The 18,786-nt window shown below is 40.2% G+C and overlaps 1 protein-coding gene across 1 annotated transcript in view; it reads right to left on the bottom strand.

The window, feature by feature from the left end:
- SNX24 (sorting nexin 24) overlaps positions 1 to 18,786 on the bottom strand; it is a 145,213-nt gene that overhangs the window by 60,654 nt on the left and 65,773 nt on the right. Inside the window, exon 2 of the mRNA XM_054031557.1 lies at positions 7,313 to 7,396. Coding sequence (XP_053887532.1) covers positions 7,313 to 7,396 — 84 coding nt within the window. The remainder of the gene's footprint in view (positions 1 to 7,312; positions 7,397 to 18,786) is intronic.

Below are 18,786 nucleotides of genomic sequence, written 5' to 3' on the forward strand. Positions count from 1 at the left end.
CACCCTCTGACAAACAGAAGCTAGGGACACCATTCTTTCCCATCCTGGCTAATAGCCATTAATGGACTTAACCTCCATGAATTTATCTAGTTCTCTTTTAAACCCTGTTATAGTCCTAGCCTTCATAACCTTTTCAGGCCAGGAGTTCAACAGGTTGACTGTGCGCTGTGTGAAGAACTTCCTTTTATTTGTTTTAAACCTGCTGCCCATTAATTTCATTTGGTGGCCCTAGTTCTTATATTATGGGAACAAGTAAATAACTTTTCCTTATTCACTTTCTCCACATCACTCATGATTTTATATACCTCTATCATATCCCCCCTTAGTCGCTTCTTTTCCAAACTGAAAAGTCCTAGCCTCTTTAATCTCTCCTCATATGGGACCCATTCCAAACCCCTAATCATTTTAGTTGTCCTTCTCTGAACCTTTTCTAGTGCCAGTATATCTTTTTTGAGATGAGGAGACCACATCTGTACGCAGTATTCAAGATGTGGGCGTACCATCGATTTATAGAAGGGCAATAATATATTCTCCGTCTTATTCTCTATCCCCTTTTTAATGATTCCTAACAATCCTGTTTGCTTTTTTGACTGCCTCTGCACACTGCAAGGATGTCTTCAAAGAACTATCCATGATGACTCCAAGATCTCTTTCCTGATTAGCTGTAGCTAAATTAGCCCCCATCATACTGTATGTATAGTTGGGGTTATTTTCTCCAATGTGCATTATTTTACATTATCCACATTAAATTCCATTTGATATTTTGTTGTCCAATCACTTAGTTTTGTGAGATCTTTTTGAAGTTCTTCACAGTCTGCTTTCGTCTTAACTATCTTGAGCAGTTTAGTATCCTCTGCAAACTTTGCCACCGCAATTTTTACCCCTTTCTCCAGATCATTTATGAATAAGTTGAATAGGATTGGTCTAGGACTGACCCTTGGGGAACACCACTAGTTACCCCTTCCATTCTGAAAATTTACCAATTTATTCCTACCCTTTGTTCCCTGTCTTTTAACCAATTCTCAACCCATGAAAGGATCTTCCCTCTTATCCCGTGACAACTTAATTTACATAAAAGCCTTTGGTGAGGGACCTTGTCAAAGGCTTTCTGGAAATCTAAGTACACTATGTCCACTGGATCCCAACATGTCCACATGTTTGTTGACCCCTTCAAAGAACTCTAATAGATTAGTAAGACACGATTTCCCTTTACAGAAACCATGTTGACTTTTGCCCAACAATTTATGTTCTTCTATGTGTCTGACAATTTTATTCTTTACTACTGTTTCAATTAATTTGCCGGGTACTGACGTTAGACTTACCGGTCTGTAATTGCCGGGATCACCTCCAGAGCCCTTTTTAAATACTGACGTTACATTAGCTTTCTTCCAGTCATCGGGTACAGAAACTGATTTAAAGGACAGGTTACAAACCATAGTTAATAGTTTCGCAATTTCACATTTGAGTTCTTTCAGAACTCTTGGGTGAATGCCATCTGGTCCCGGTGACTTGTTATTGTTCAGTTTATCAATTAATTCCAAAACCTCCTCTAGTGACACTTCAATCTGTGACAATTCCTCAGATTTGTCACTACAAAGGACGGCTCAGGTTTGGGAATCTCCCTAACATCCTCAGCCATGAAGACTGAAGCAAAGAATTCATTTAGTTTCTCCGCAATGACTTTATCGTCTCCTAGTGCTCCTTTTGTATCTCGATCGTCCAGGGGCCCCACTGGTTGTTTAGCAGGCTTCCTGCTTCTGATGTACTTAAAAAACATTTTGTTATTACTTTCTGAATTTTTGACTAGCTGTTCTTCAAACTTCTTTTTGGCTTTTCTTATTACTTTTGACACTTCAACTGATGATCAACAATCCTTCTTGCTCTGTGGCCCTGTTACACAACCCATCCAATCAACAAAGACAGGTGAAAGGAGCAAGTATATGCAGTGTATGTATGTGCATTTATTATATCTGTAAACAGAAAGACAAAATATAAATTATAACACACACATTTCAATATATATTATCCTTATAATAATATGTAAATGTATTATATACATGTATGTTTGTATGTTAATGAAATAGTTCCTGAGATTGTTGGATACTGTCTGAAGCCAACCATATAAATAAAAGAACTATTTACCCGACGGTAATTTCTTTTTAACGCTGTCACTGACCTCAGGGTCATTTGATAGTTCTATTAATATATGGTCTGTTGCCTGAACCATGAAAGATGGGTCAAATTTAAAAGTATGGAATCATTTCCCAAAATGATGTGTCAAGACTATTTTTATCTATTTTAAATTATTAAAAAAAAAATTGTAGATAATTTTGCCAAATGTAAATTTTAGTATTTTTATGGACTACAGTTTAGTAATGGTAATCACATCTATTCCTTACAATTTTTTTTGTACTGAGAAAGGCAAACATTTTATAATATATGTTTTTATAATAGATGTTTTATAATTTTATTTTATAATTGTATATATATTTATATTTTATATTTATATTAATATAATATATGTTTATGTATAGAAATAAAGTATTTCAATCCCTCTGGAGATTGACTAGGTGAAAATAATTAAGATTCTAATCAGAAACAAATACCATTCTGAATATCCAGGTGTGTAAACATGCAAAGTCTAGTTTGTTGCATACACAGAGGCCAAATCTACTCTGTGCAAGGCCAACCAGGTGTGTGAAAAGCCAGCAATAATAAACACCTGCCTGTGAGTTGTGGGAACAGAGAGCTTGTGTAAATGAGCAAATATACTCCACCAGATTTTAGGTCTTCTCTCTTTCTTACTTGGCAGCACAGGAAGCAGGATTTATCAGTTCCTTTATGCAGCTGGAATGTGGGAAGAGGGGGACACAGACAGGAGGGTAATCAAGCCGCATTTCTTGAGAACTTTTTTATTTGTTTTGTTTTTAAAAATGGACATTCATTAGCGTTTTGAGTAAGGAATCTCCTATTCCAACTTGGAACTGGAGTCCTTCCCTCATACATTGCTAGTATGGTGTAGTTTCATCAGTATCTCCTCTTGCCTCTTCTAGTCACCCACAATAGGGGAAAGTAGGGTTGCCAATTTTCTAATCACACAAAACAGAACACCCTTGCCCTGCCCTGCTTCCGTCCCGAGGCACTGGGAGGGAGTTTGGGTCTGGGAGGAGGGTTCAGGGTGTGGGCTCCGGCCGGGTGGCGCTTATCTCAGGTGGCTCCTGGAAGCAGCTGGCACATCCAGCTTCTAGATGGCAGTGCGGCCAGGGGGCTCTGCGTGCTGCCTACGCCCGCAGGCACTGCCCCTGCAGCTCCCATTGGCCACGGCTCCTGGCCAATGGGAGCTGTGGAGCTGGTGCTCGGGGCGGGGACAGCACGCAGAGCCCCCATGGCTGCCCCTGCACCTGGGAGCCGAACATACTGGCCACTTCCGGGAGCCGTGCAGAGCCGGGGCAGGCAGGGAGCCTGTGTTAGCGCTGCTGCACCACCAACCGGACTTTTAGTGGCCCGGTCAACAGTGCTGACTGGAGCCACAAGGATCCCTTTTCGACCAGGCGTTCCAGTCGAAAACCAGATGCCTGGCAACCCTAGTAAAGAGGGAAGCAGAAAATAGTCATTCCTGATAAGCCCCCTTACTTCCACTTGGCTCAACTCCTTTGGGGAAAAGTCCATCTAAGCAAGGGCTTTGGGGCATGTGACACCTTTAAAAGACACCTTCACAGATGTCTTGTTTTCACAAACATCAAATATTGAAGTTCATACTTTACCTTAAAGATTCTAGATATGTATTTTTTCTCTAATGATTATTTTTACAAAGGAAAAAGGAAAAAGTGGACTATAAAATAATTGATTCACACACTGAAAACGTGGACAATATTATACAAAAAAAAACATATGACACACAAGTTTGTTTACATTACAGTGAAATACAGGTCTAATCAAGTGGAATCACTTTAAAAAAATTCCCTTTACAGCAAAAATTGATTGCAAATGGAGTACATACGCTACAATGCGACAACAGGCTCTGCCCTGAGGGAACTGCAAAACCTGTAGGGTATGGGAGTTTGTTTTCAGCCTGCCTTTATGGCTTTATCTTTAAAAGTTGTTAACTTTAATATGGGACAGCTGTCAGGGAAGAAATTTCAGTTTTGCTTTAAATGATCTTTATGATCTTATTTAAAAATAAAGCTGTTTGTAGTAATTATTCAGGTTAGGGGATATAAAAAATCTCCATGAGGAGTGAGAACATTTTGTTATTTATGGAAAGTAGGAAAACAGGGAGGCAGATATTTAAGAAGAGTAGAATCCACAGAATCTGTATTGACTGAGCTTTTTCTGCCAAAGGGTTCACGGTCTACTGGTGTTAGTATAGAAAAGGCAAATGCACTGATTTAGTACAGCTTCGAGATATCAATATTCCTCTATTATGAACAGAAGAGAAAAAACTAGTTGAGAAAACAGCTAGTGCATTATTGCTAAAGGAGATCAAGATTTCCACCAAGTCTTTGGTAAAGTGGTGGAGGAAGGAGAACTTGCTATAAAAAGTATGTTGTGTGCTTTACCTCTATAAAGGAAATGAATACAGAAACAAGGTTGCTGCCCTGAAGAGCTCACAGTACAATCTAAACAGGCAATGAGCACACCAGGGATAGGAAAAACAAGTAATTGTTAACAGTGAAGTCTAGAATAGTCTTATTATAGTTCCAGGTTTGGAGGTTTATTTCTTTTGCTAGCACTTCTGGGGAGAGACGAAAGGACGATCATTTACAGACGTCCTGGAAGCAGTGTGTTTTAAGGAAGACTATGAAGAGGATAGAGGTACAGCATGCCAAATCCAAGAGGGGATCCTGGTATATGGGGACATGTGAAAGAAAGCAGTTGAGAACAGAACACAGACATAAATGCTGCAGTTATTCCTAAATTTTGAGCAGAGCAAAGAGGGCAATGGGTAAGTGAAAAAAATGTCAAAAACAGAGAAGTAGGGAGGAACTAAATTGTGCAGGGAATAAATTGGCAACTACAGAAGTTACACTGAAGTTAGATAACCAGAACTGGAGGACAGATACGACTATATTTAACAGAGTATCAGGGGGTAGCCGTGTTAGTCTGTATCTACAAAAACAACAAAGAGTCTGGTGGCACCTTAAAGACTAACAGATTTATTTGGGCATAAGCTTTCGTGAGTAAAAACCTCACTTCTTCGGATGCATAGAGTGAAAGCTACAGATGCAGGCATTATATACAGACACATGGAGAGCAGGGAGTTACTTCACAAGTGGCGAACCAGTGTTGACAAGGCCAATTCAATCAGGGTGGATGTAGTCCACTCCCAATAATAGATGAGGAGGTGTCAATTCCAGGAGAGGAAAAGCTGCTTCTGTAGTGAGCCAGCCACTCCCAATCCCTATTTAAGCCCAGATTAATGGTGTTGAATTTGCAAATGAATTTTAGTTCTGCTGTTTCTCTTTGAAGTCTGTTTCTGAAGTTTTTTTGTTCAATGACAGTGACTTTTAAATCTGTGATAGAATGACCAGGGAGATTGAAGTGTTCACTTACTGGCTTGTGTATGTTACCATTCCTGATGTCCGATTTGTGTCCATTTATTCTTTTGCGGAGGGACTGTCCGGTTTGGCCAATGTACATGGCAGAGGGGCATTGCTGGCACATGATGGCATATATGACATTAGTGGATGTGCAGGTGAATGAGCCCCTGATGGTGTGGCTGATGTGGTTGGGTCCTCTGATGCTGTTGCCAGAGTAGATATGGGGACAGAGTAGGCAACGAGGTTTGCTACAGGGATAGGTTCCTGGGTTGGTGTTTCTGTGGTGTGGTGTGTAGTTGCTGGTGAGTATTTGCTTCAGGTTGGGGGGTTGTCTGTAAGCAAGGACTGGCCTGCCTCCCAAGGTCTGTGAGAGTGAGGGATCATTTTCCAGGATAGGTTGTAGGTCGTGGATAATGCGCTGGAGAGGTTTTAGCTGGGGGCTGTATGTGATGGCCAGTGGTGTTCTGTTATTGTCCTTGTTGGGCCTGTCCTGTAGTAGGTGATTTCTGGGTACCCGTCGTGCTCTGTCAACATCAACAGTTGATTCTGCCACCATTACCTACACTAAGCAGTACCTTATTAACTACCTGATCATGAAACGCATTACTCACAAATGTAAGGCATGGGACCAGTCTAGTGTATGTAAAGTTAAGCTTGTGAATATATATATTTTTTTTGCAGGACTGGGGCCTCAGTGAGTAGTGTGATTGATTTTGATAGGTATAATCAGCCTTAGCACAAGGCAAAAAATCAGGCCCCAATTGAATACTGGGAGATAAATATGGATTGTAAAGAAAATGTAACTGAAAAATTTTAAATGGCAGCTAGTTGCACAATCTACCAAGGAGAAAAAGGTTAAGAAATGCATGCACATAACAACTACTGTGCAAAATCTACAAAACAAATCATATTATTCCTATAAAGCTCCCTAGTAAACAGGAGCTCAACAGGCGCATTCCACTTTTCTGTCACCTTCAGTGAACTGCTTCTTTTCCAGACTTCTTGTTTCAGAAGAAACTTATGGAATAAGAAGTTTGCCTTTCAGAACAGAACATTTAAATAGAAGCATCCAGCTCCAACTACTGGATGGGGGACAATCACATTCTCCTTTTGACACCCTTCTAAGCAACTCAAAAAGAGTAATAGATTTCAACTTGGGAAATTAGTGAGTAAAATGTATTATCTCATACATATAAATGAGATGACTATTCTCAGCCTTTGGAAAAGAACTAACTTAGTATCTATTTAGTATTGGATACATTCAATATTGCAACAAGGACAGTGGAAGGACTGTGATACAGTAGGTCTTTTTCTTTTCTAACTTTGTGGGTACATATGAACCACATGTTCAACTCAACATACAGGAGTTTAGCCACCTAACTCTCTAGCGTTAACAAATAGCATGCTTGACTAGATACAAATTATCTGCCCCAAAAGAGTCCTTTTCTACAGAAATATGCATTATTTCATGCCTTTACAAAAATAAATCTATCACGGACATAAGATTCTACTGATGTTTAACAACAATATGGCACGTACAAAAGAACCAAAAAGAAAGGAAAGCGTGAAACACTGAGAAACCTCCCTCTTCCTTAACAAAACCTATGGAATATACTGACATCTCTTTTATGAGAGATGACCTGAAATGCACATAGTTAAGATAGGACATTACCAGTGACACCTTCAAAAGAAGTGAAACAAACATCATCTAAGGTAAACTGAAATTATATCATCTGAGTTACACACCTAGAAAGGAGAGAGAGATAATTTACCTTTTTATGGAGGGCATGAAATTCACTATACCTCTTTTCGACAAAATGTTTTCTTCCACTCATCAGCACCTCTATCTTAAAGACCTGTAAAAATATCAATTAAAAAAAGATTAATTTCACCCACTCAAAACATTCAGTCATCTAGCACATTAATTTTGTGACCATGATGTATTTCATTCCTTTAATTACAGTAGCTGATCCCCCAAAATCCAGAAGACTCAGGAGACACTGGAGTACAACATTGATTAATGAGGACTCTGACTAAATGCTCCGCTAATAAGTTTGTTCAGCAAACACATTTAAAGGCAATTAAGCTTTGGGGCTTTTCTTAATCTTTAGCTTTTAATATACACTAATAATCCTTGACAGAAATTATTTCACATGACTGAAGGGAGAAGAAAACAAAGTGGCAGTGACAACATATACAGAACAAATACAGGGATTCTGTTTCTCTCTCTCATACAATGCTGCATGGTAACAGCCACACATATGTACAATATGTTCCTCATGACAGAAGTCGTATGTCTTCTACAACAGAAGAGAAATAAATGTAATCAGTACATTGTAGGTTAATTTCTTCCTAACCTGCATATTCATCTCTAGTCTCAGCTGGGCTTGTTCTACTGTTTACACCATGGGAAAAAATGTGATAAAGGCTCATTTTCTTTGCATGATACATATGACAGCTTTTGCTGCTGCCTGTGGAAGGTTGAAAGGCCAGACAAAGAAGCTCTCTCGATCCACTAATTAGTAGCCACTAACATGACATTTTCTTGATTCTCAGGTCACTGGATCAAGTTCTGAGGGCAAGTGATGAGAAATATTTTGAAATGCTTGTGAAAACATGGTCTGTTAAAGGAAGACAAGATCAGTAGAAAAGCAATGTAAAGAATGGTGTCTGCTGTTTCCAACAGTTCTTACACATGTTCTGTTTTGTTTAGGAAATACTGGAAGTAATTATCCCCAGGATGGAGAGAGGCTATACTAAACAACAGTATATTACATAAGGACCCAGATTTTGGCCTACTCTACTGTCCTTTAAAATAAGTTTGGAAACAGTGTTCACACTCAGATCCAGATAAAATTATTTCTATCAGAGTTTGGCCAGCTAGCATGGATCAGACGAAGCTATTCAGGAGGGAGTTGGAACCTATTTTTCAGTGTACGGTGAGTACTCTGCTAGAACGTGTTTTTTAAACATGATTCAAATATGCAATGATTCTTACTGGTTGGCCAAACATGTTAAAAAACAATTTAGTTAGAATCCTACTGAAGCCAAGTTAAACATGGGCTTTAATTTGGTTTGAGCCATAATATGGATAGATCCATAGTGAAGACAATATTTAGCAGGGCAACTTCACTATATACTGATGTTCATTATAACCAGAATTAGTTTGTACATTATAATCCATTGAAACAATTTGGGATTTCATTCTACTTCACTATAACAGGAGTTTTACTACATCCAAGTCACTTTGAAGAGCTTAACCCATTTTTTGGCTACCAGAAACGCTGTCCCCAGAAATTATTTGCTCCTGGCAAAGCTTCAAGACATCAGCAGGCATATTTTGCAAATTCACAGCTGTAAATTAAATGATATGTATGGAGAAAGGTTTTAAAAGATCAATTTAAAGTTAGCTGCTAATTTAACACATTTTAATTTCTAAGCTATAAACACTGTACCTTTTAAAATGAAAAGTAGCAGGGAGGGAAATCCTGTCTATATAATGTGCGCATAAGTCAGTTTCAATTAATTGCACCACTTCACCAAAGTAGCATTTCTTTCAGAGAGCATTCCAGAAATACAAGAGACAAAATACTTTTGAATATGAAGAAAATGAATCATCTTTAGATAGGAAGAACTCTGGAGAATTAAGTGGCTGAGAAAATTGGATACTGGAATATGAACCTGATCAGTTCGGTAGTGATCAAAAGTCATTACCTTTTAATTGCTGTGGTGATCTATATAAAATGAATGGATAGTCTCCATTCAGTTAGGAGTGACTCATGTCTATGTCACACACATGCAAAAAAATTGTCTCAAATGGCATGCTGGTTAGCAGCCTCAACATATAAACTAAGGAAGGAATGAACATGAAGACTAAACAACATTCCAGGTGAGGGCTGAGACATATTGGTGGGGAAGTTTAAGCTGCTGCTCCCTGGGTAGTACAAGTCCCCAGGGCTGTCCATCAGGCAACTTTCATGAGAATTACAAATTCATGTAAGTCAAGTTATGCCCTCAGTCACACACATGAAACTTCAGTGAAGTAAATCTGTTTCCCTTTGAAGTCAGTAGGGTTGAATGGTTCTTACAGGAGGTCAAATTTTGACCCAAGGTGGGGGGAAAAAGGAAATGAAAAGCTCTGCGCGGACTGTTTTTTCAGTGCATATATCTGTTTTATCCCCAACTGATCTATGTTTCAGAACTAGTTTATGAACTATGTAAATAGTTCCAGGGCCCCAGAATCGGTATTTCATTTTTAAGCTCATATTTTCTCACCAGGGAAGAAACAGGAACGTTTTAATAACTATGCATATAATTATTGGGAACAAGGAGGCTGCATCCATCAGTTGCAGAATAGAGTAGCTGATAGCTTTCATAGAGGCTATAAGAGATTTGCCTCAACGGTATCTGTGCATGATGATGCCGTCATTTCTGCTACAATGAAATCTGCTGCCTTCACATCATCTGTTACTTACACCAATATGCAGGTTTAAATGTTAATAATGGGAACATATACAGTGGATGTTACAGCTCAAGTGCACTGATTTCATTAATGCAGTAGCCTAAAAGTCTAAAAGACACACAGTGCATCTTCTCATGTATTAAAATGAAATAAATTCAGAAATTACTTTTCTCCCTTCCCCATAACTGGCATTTCTGAGACTACTCATTGTAGCACCTATGTTGCAAAAATGTAAAGTAATTTGTGATTCTGTTAGTGTTATAGCAGTCAAATGTAGGAGTATATAAAAGTTTTCATCCTGCTTCCATAAATGTTTTAACAATCCCCAAAGGTCTACAAGTTAAATATTTTGCTTAAACGTAAAATAAAGTTTGAGCAAAGCACCCCATAAAGCAGGAATTAAGCTGAAAAAACAGAAAAAACGTATTGTACTTATGAGTATTGATTGTTAAATTTCTTCACTGAGGTTGCAGAAGTTCCAATCTTATCTCATCATCATTTACTAGATCACTACTCACAATCTTAGCACAGTGATGAGTTTTGTGTCACTATTTTCAACAAGGGTGTAGCGATGTATATGTGTGAGAGAGAGAAATCTGTGTATAAAGGAAGGGTGGAATCTCCTAACAGACACAAAATTCCTAGCGAAGTCTGACAATAATTTAACTGAGCAATTGCAGGCACTGACAGAAAAACAATGTGAGGAAACTCATGCACCAAGATGAAAGTGCCAAAATAAAGAAGGAAGAATTACGGATGAAATTGTAACAGTGCAAGGAAATTACTTTTCTATGTAAGAATGTTCACATTCTGTTGAACAGATAACTCTGAACAGACATATCACTTTTTTATATGTGAGATATAGCTAAATGCCCTGAGAATGAAAAATGTAATAATTAATCATGGAGTCAGACAACTAATGCTGCTCTTACAACAGACAGAAATTATACTTACAGTGAATGATCCACATTTAGTCTTGGCTAGGGCAAGAAGTACAGTAGGTTTACAGTGATGTTACTGTGTCCTTTATTAAATGCACCAGGTAGAAGGCTACCCACCCATAAATGCTGCCACAAAATAAAATGTATCCTTTCTCTCTAGTACCACAACAAAAGCCTGCTCAACCATTATCAAAGCTGTTTTCACAAAGTTTAATGCAGGAGTGATTGGCCAACACAATTTAATCTGTGCAAAACAAAGAGTGGGATGAACAGCTCTGGATCTGAAGTCAGAGTACGAGATGCATATCTTTCTGCAACTGAAATTGTCATCTCTGCCAAAAAAGATGACACTCCAACTCATCATCAAAATTTTGGGGTGGAAGAGCTGGAATCTATTAAATTAAATGCTGTTTTAAGAACTCATTGTAGGACGTCCTAACAAAGTTGGACACATCTACATAACTACCTCTCTTTAAAATTAATTTAAAAAAATGTAATAATAATACAAGATACAAATTAGTAAGACACCAACCGCTTCCCTTTTATAGTTTTTATAGAATAATGGCCCAATTCTTGGTTCCCCATTGGCCCCATTACACTCCGCTGGTGCAGCATAAAGTGGCCATAAATGGGGTTTCTCAGACAACACAGAGCTGTCAGAATGCGTCTCCACTGGCTCTCAGCTCACTGCATTGCCAAAATTCTCAGTTACCACAAAGGGAGCATTGCAGCCGTATTGCAAGCTAAAATAGCCCTAAGGTTGCTCTAGCTCACACCAAGGAGCACTGAGTACAGGAATGGAAAACCAGATTCAAGGTGACGCAAATCCCTTTCTCCCTCCAACCTTTCCCCCAATACCAGTGAAAGTAAACTGTGTGTTTACCACTCTCCTCTTATTGGTGATACAAAGGTGACTATTTCCAATACCACCAACTCCTTCTATATACTGCTCCCATCTAAATCAATGGGACTGGAACAAGGATCAGAGGTCTGTACTTTAAGTTGTCCAAGATGAAAAAAATCCAACTCAGCCTTTTACATAAAATTGTTTACAAAAGTTGAGACAAATACATTTGTACAAACTGGGTTGTATAGGTTAAAAGAACCATGATAAGACATATTCCAGGCTCCCAGTAACAAGTAAGGGGTTGATATGACAACGAGATAAACATTTCTCCAGAAATGGGAGAAAATGTTTAAAGTTGACATAATCAAAATGTATTTTAATTGGTTCATGTTAATGCTAAACGGTTGTCATCATTTTTGGACATTGTTTATCTGGGTTTCACTGAAAGAGAGTGGTAGGGGTGACAGCTGGACTGGAAGGAGAAAACTCCACCTTTCCATCTCTTCTTGGACCCTGGGATCTACCTTGACACCTTTGGGCCTTTATCTTCTTGATCCTGAAAGGCATCCTGACCAGACTGGGCTAGAGAGAGGGAACTGATGACATCGTCAAATACTTGCAATATGAAACTTAGGTTCCTGTACTTACACCCACTTACCCCACCCCTGTGACTTTTTCCTTCCCTGCCATATTTCTTCTCTTTCCTCTCTCTCTTTTTTGCCTTCTAACAGCAGTCTGGCTTAGCCAGACAAGACAGCATCCTTTGCAGCACTGCTGTGAGCCCGTGACCACTGAGGTTGCAAAAAGCAATGTCCTAAACCAGAGGTTCTCAACCATTTTCTTTCTGAGCCTCCCTCCCCACAATGTGCTATAAAAGCTCTACAGCCCACCTGAGCCACAATAACTGATTTTCTACATATAAAAGCCAGGGCGCCATTAGTGGGCAGCATTAGGGGGTAGCTAGTAGGGCAATTGCCTGGGGCCCCGTATGCCGGGGGACCCACACGAAGCTACATTGCTCAGGCTTCAGCTTCAGCCACAGGTGGCGGGGCTCAGGGACCTGGACTTCAGTCCCATGTGGTGGGGCTTTGGCTTTCTGTCCTGGGCCCCAGCGAGTCTAATGCTGGCCTTGCTTGGAGGCCCCCCTAAAACCTGCTTGAGGCCCCCGGACCTCTGGTTGAGAACCACTGCCCTAAACAGCATGACATTGTTTACCAAGCCCCATAGAGGCCGGTATGACCAAACACTATACCCATGTTTCCCCAGCAGTGATGGTGCTGACTTTTAATTGCAACAGAGACAGAAGCTCCATTTTCTATCTTTGATGTTCTTTTCTGTCCCATTTTGTGTGCGTTTGTCTTGTTTTATCTTCAAGGAAATGGGACTGGACTTTTACAACAGCAAAACAGCAGCAACTACAGCTGCACACCATCTCAACTAACTTCTTTAATTTCCCCCCAAAAGGACAGTTAATACCAACTGCCCAACAAGAGTTTTTCCCTATACAAACAGTCTATAGCTAAAGGAAAGGGAATAAAGTATATTCTTAATCTTACTTAAACCCAGGGGTGGCCAACCTGTGGCTCTGGAGCCACATGCCACTCTTTAGACGTTAATATGCGGCTCCTTATACATGTACCGACTCCAGGGCTGGAGCTACAGGTGCCAACTTTCCAATGTGCCAGGGGGTGCTCACTGCTCAACCCCTGCCCCTGCCAGAGGCCCTGCCCCCACTCCACCCCTTCTCCCCCCCTCTGAATCTGCGATGCCCTCGCTCCTCCCTCTTCCCCCTCCAAGCCTCCTGCACGCCACAAAACAGCTGATTGGGAGGTGCAGGGAGGTGCTGACCCGGGGCTGCCAGTGGGCGGGAGACACTGGGAGCGGGGGTGGAGTGCTGCTGATGTATTACTGTGGCTCGTTGGCAATGTACATTGGTAAATTCTGGCTCCTTCTCAGGCTCAGGTTGGCCACCCCTGCTTAAACCATTTGAAATATGAAGTGTTAACTGTTTTTCTTTCTTTTCCTATCTTTAATAAAAAGCTAAAATGATTGTTAATCATTGGCTGTTACAATACGAGTGAACCAGAGATAACCTGATGCAAAACCACATTTAACTATGTACCAGTGAACATGAGTTTTATTCACATATTATCCCTTGTTGGGCCAGACACACCTCCTTTTCCACACAACAGGAAGAGACATGGACAGATTGGAGGGGTTAGCAGGTCGTTAACAATGTTACTATTTCATAACAAATTCTATTTAATTTTGGTGTAAGGAAATACACTGTTCGAGACAGAAATTTTAGTTGTCCAAGATGAGGAAATATACAGGTATTATGCACATATCTAAATTGCACAATATTTTTAAGTAGAATTAGTTTGTATGCATTCATATGCATTGTATAATATATATTTTAATACTTTATAAACTATATAAATTTGTACAAACAACCTTTCAGTAGAGGGACAGATTTGTAGCATCCTGGTTTAGAATTTGTACAAGATGAGGAGAGTTATACAAAAACCAGAAGCACTGAGGAGAAATTTACAAAAGACATATTCCTATAAGGGCTGAGCTTACCCATACCATTTAATGTATGACTTACAGAAATAAATACATCCCTTTAAAAGTCTCAGCATGCTTGACAGACTTTTTGACTGAGGAATAGCTAATGCATTCAGATCTCAAGCAGCTCAACCTTAAACCTTTGTTATGGCCATATGGAAGAAATTCCAGAACAACTGAAATGGCAGCTACGGTCCATGAAGCACTAATAGGATTTCCACATGTTTAGTGTTTCATTAATGTTCAGACAATGGCACGTTTTCTCAGGTTCAGTTGGGCTATCCTCACTGCAAGACCAGGGTGTGTAGGTGGAACCAGAGTTGGTTTTATACCTAGACTGCATTTAACTGATCCTGGGGCAAACCAGGGGCTGAGCCAATCACAAGCATAAATAACAGCAGTTGCATGGCTGCTCTAGCATATACGTAGCTGCATATAGGTACAGCACCCAATACAATGGATCCTGGTCCATAACTGAGGCTCCTAGGCACAACAGTAATACAAATAAATAATCACACAGGTACAGCAGCTGTGGGTTTTTTGGGGGGGTGGAGAGGGTTATATACTTATTATTATTTGTATTAGATATTTTTATTATGATATTGTTTGGTCCAGAATCAAAACACAAGGAGGTATATCACAGAAAACTGTTCTGTTAATTCATGGGAAATAAATGTATTCAAATCGCTCCCAATTCTATGAAGCAATCAATGGACACTGACCAGGAGGAACATTCTTATTATTTCTAACAATATAATAAATTAATTGTTATCATTAACTCTAAATCCAACAAAAAGGCTTTGTTGTCTTTAAAATTCCCTTGACAAATCCATATTGACAAATCACAATGCTACCCTGACTGAAATTCTGTGATAAGAATGTTTTAAAATATTCTGGCATTTAAAACATTCACAAATGTGTCTTCTACTTCAAATCTTAACTTAAAACCCATTTCTTTTATTTAACCTTCAGGTCACTGATCTAAGACTCCTACACCAGCCTATAATTTTGTATTCACACCAAATTAGACTGTAATCTCTTTAAGGCAGGGACCTGTCTAAAAAGTGTTTTGTAAAGTACCTTATACACCAACAATATAATAAAATAATTATGGATATTCTTTGTATCATGCTCTTTTCCAATATCAACTCCTCATCCACAAAACAGACTGGTACCTGCAGTGATTATGTACAAAAGCCACAGGACTCTGGGGCAATTTTTGTAAAGATGGCCTTTGAGAGAAAGAGGGAGAACAATATATGTTCCTTGTCGTATCCCAGAGACATTAATTCTCACTAAGCGGGAAACAGTAGGGAGTCTCCTGTAGAACTACCATTGTTACTGCATGAAAAAGGTAGCTGGCATATAAGAGCCAGCACTCAGGATTTTTTTCCACTCACTTTCACCAATCTTTTTCAAACACATGCTTCATAAATCCCATAGGAACATCTCTGTCATTTCCTGAAAAATAACTTACTTGTCTCTCCTAATTACAAAGCTTCTCCTTGCCAAGGTAATGCAGACTATGGAAATACAGCCAAACTAAGATGCTATAAGATCTGACACTTTTGCTGTTTTTCTAAAGCACAAATGTTGCACAGATACCTTCCTTTTAAAACCCAATTGACACAGCTGTCACCTTTTTGTCAAGATCCTTAGAAAAAAATGTAAACAACAACAATAATGAATAAGTTGAGATATATAGGTCTCAAAGTGCTTTTAGAGTAAGAATTCTAAATACTGCATTACAAATTGAGCAGGTGAGGCAGACACCGAACTCTTGGATTTCCAAATTATTCCTGTGGTTAAACTGCTCTGATAATAGGGTTGCCAGGCATCTGGTTTTTGATCGGAATGCACAGTCGAAAAGGAATCCTGGCAGCTCCGGTTGGCACTGCCAACCGGGTTGTTAAAAGTTGGGTCAGTGACACAGCGGGGGCCCGGGGCTAAGGCAGGCTCCCTGCCTGCTCTAGCGCCACATGGCTCCCGGAAGCACGCGCCAGGTCCTTGCAGCCCCTAGGCACATGGGCAGCCAGGGAGGCTCCGCGCACTGCCCCTGCCGCAGGCTCCGCAGCTCCCATTGGCCGGGAAACATGACCAATGGGAGCTGCGGGGGCAGCGCCTGTGGGCACGAGGCACCTGTGGAGCCTCTCTGGCCACCCATGCACTTAGGGGCTGCAGGGACCTGGCGGCTGCTTCCTGGGAGCCCATCTGCCCCGGTCCTGAGTCCCCTCCTTCACTCCAAACCCCTCATCCCTGGCCCCACCCTTGAGCGCACATCCCCAGCCAGAGCCCTCCAGTCCAGTGAAAGTGAGTGAGGGTGGGGGACAGCGAGCGACAGAGGGAGGAGGGATGGAGTGAACGGGGGTGGTGCCTCAGACAAGGGACGGGGCAGAGATGTTCAGTTTTGTGCGATTAGAAAGTTGGCAACCCTATCTGATGAGAGATACTAAAAGTATGCATCTTGCAATACTCTCATAATGATCTTCATACTGATCTAAATGTCTGTTGAAAATAATGAACTATTTCAGAGCAAGTGACATAGAATATAAAAGAAGCATCTGTTCATTCCTTTGGGGCTTTATGAATAACCAGTTAATGTGTGCAGTGGAGTGTCTTGTTTTAGTAAGGTGGGAGGTGTTTTTATTGTTTTTATTTTGCTCTGTATTTTGTTAACTTGTTTTTTAATATACATGTTAATATGTAGTCATGTTAGAGAAACCAAGATCAAAGAAGTGCATCTTGCACTTGGAGTGGTGGTGAGATCTGTGATTATCCTTAGTTCCTCGGGGAGTTCATTCCACAGTTTCAGAACAAAACCCCAAGAAAGTGCCATCTCCTGCATAGATGAGATTTACCCTTATTGTAAAGAGTTGAAGGAAGACTTCCAGGCATCAAACCCAGTCAAGCCTGCTGAGTATTTATGGTTGATACACAGGGTGCTGTTGCCCTGGGCATGGTCTGAGAGTGGGAGAATCATGGGATTCCACCCCACAACAGGTGAAGGAAAGAGGCCTACTACCAGGGTGGAGTGTACTTAGAGAGACCAGAGAGGAGTCAAATGTGCAGCAGATTAACCCTGCAACTGTGACACTCACGTTAAACAAGTCCCCAGAAACATCACCTGACCTTGCTGTTTACAAACTTCAAGTTTCTGTGCCACTAGGGCACTTTTGGAATGTTTAGGAGATTGCCAGCAGTCAAATATAAGAAAAACATTTGCTCTGGTCCAATTAGTGTCTCCATGATGCAGAATGGGATTCCCTGAAACTAGCTGGGTGGAGTATGGGTACTCTCACTGTAGTTAGAAGTACTCTTTTGCTTCCAGACCATCTGACTTATCTACATTACACCTGTTTTCCTCACTTTGGACAGTTGGATGACTTTTTGGAGACTCTCTAGATTAGGTTGTCAAGGACTTTGATAAGAATGGGGTCTCAGTTTTTTTCAACAAAAAACTCTGAATTGCACCAACTTTGCATTCCTTTACTAGAGTTTATGTAGGTGCAGTGTTCTCATCATGTGTTTAAAATCCTGCTGAACTAAACAACAATTAATTTCCTCTATTAGAGAGGAAGCGGATCAAGGACATTCTACATATATCATGATAGGCTTCTGATCAAATCAGAGCCCTCAAGTAAAGCTCAGGTCCAAGTGATTCAGTGCACAGCAGATGAACATCACAGGCTAATGGTTCATGTATGTAATTCACAAAAGATATTAAGATGCGTTTTAGGAACTTCTTTCAGTAATGGTACCATCCTCTCTTCTCACAGATGAAAGAAAGCAGGAAGCAGTACTTTACGTAGTATTGCATCTTTCTGGCCATTAGAGTGCTAGCTTTCTGCCATCTTTAAAAATATTTCAAGGGAATTGTTTTTACTTCAGTGCCCAGAAATCTGGAGGAGCTCAACCAGTACTTGAACTCCATTAGTTAAGTCCATTCTTGACACTTCTGAATGAAGTCTGCGCAGACAGCAATTTTAAAAAAATCAGTAAATCCCAGAATCTTTACCATCTTACTGGATTTACCGTGCTCTTACCTCTCTGCTTCTGTTAATCAGTGTAATTAGAATACTTGATGTCTGCACTGGGGTCTGCCCTTCATTTCTAATGTTGTGCCTAGCTCTTTTAGCTTGCATGTGGAACTAGAGTATTTAAAAGATAAAGGTGGCAGAGACAGATGCTTTGTAGAAAGAAGGGATTTTCAGTCTCCCGCACTTGAACAACTGACTCATGTGAGCTCCAGACTAGCTTGAGCAGAGTCAATAGTGAATTGGTGATTACATCTACTTTAATTCATAGATTTTATGGTTAACCCACTAAGCCCGCCACTTGATTTCATAACCAATAGGCTTGTGGTTGACTAGAAGGTTCTCTCTCTCCTCCTGGAACATAAGCCCTCCTTTTTCCATTAGTGAAACAAAA

This window comes from Malaclemys terrapin, chromosome 6 (assembly GCF_027887155.1).
Source record: "Malaclemys terrapin pileata isolate rMalTer1 chromosome 6, rMalTer1.hap1, whole genome shotgun sequence".
In the NCBI taxonomy this organism is placed as follows: Eukaryota; Metazoa; Chordata; order Testudines; family Emydidae; genus Malaclemys; species Malaclemys terrapin.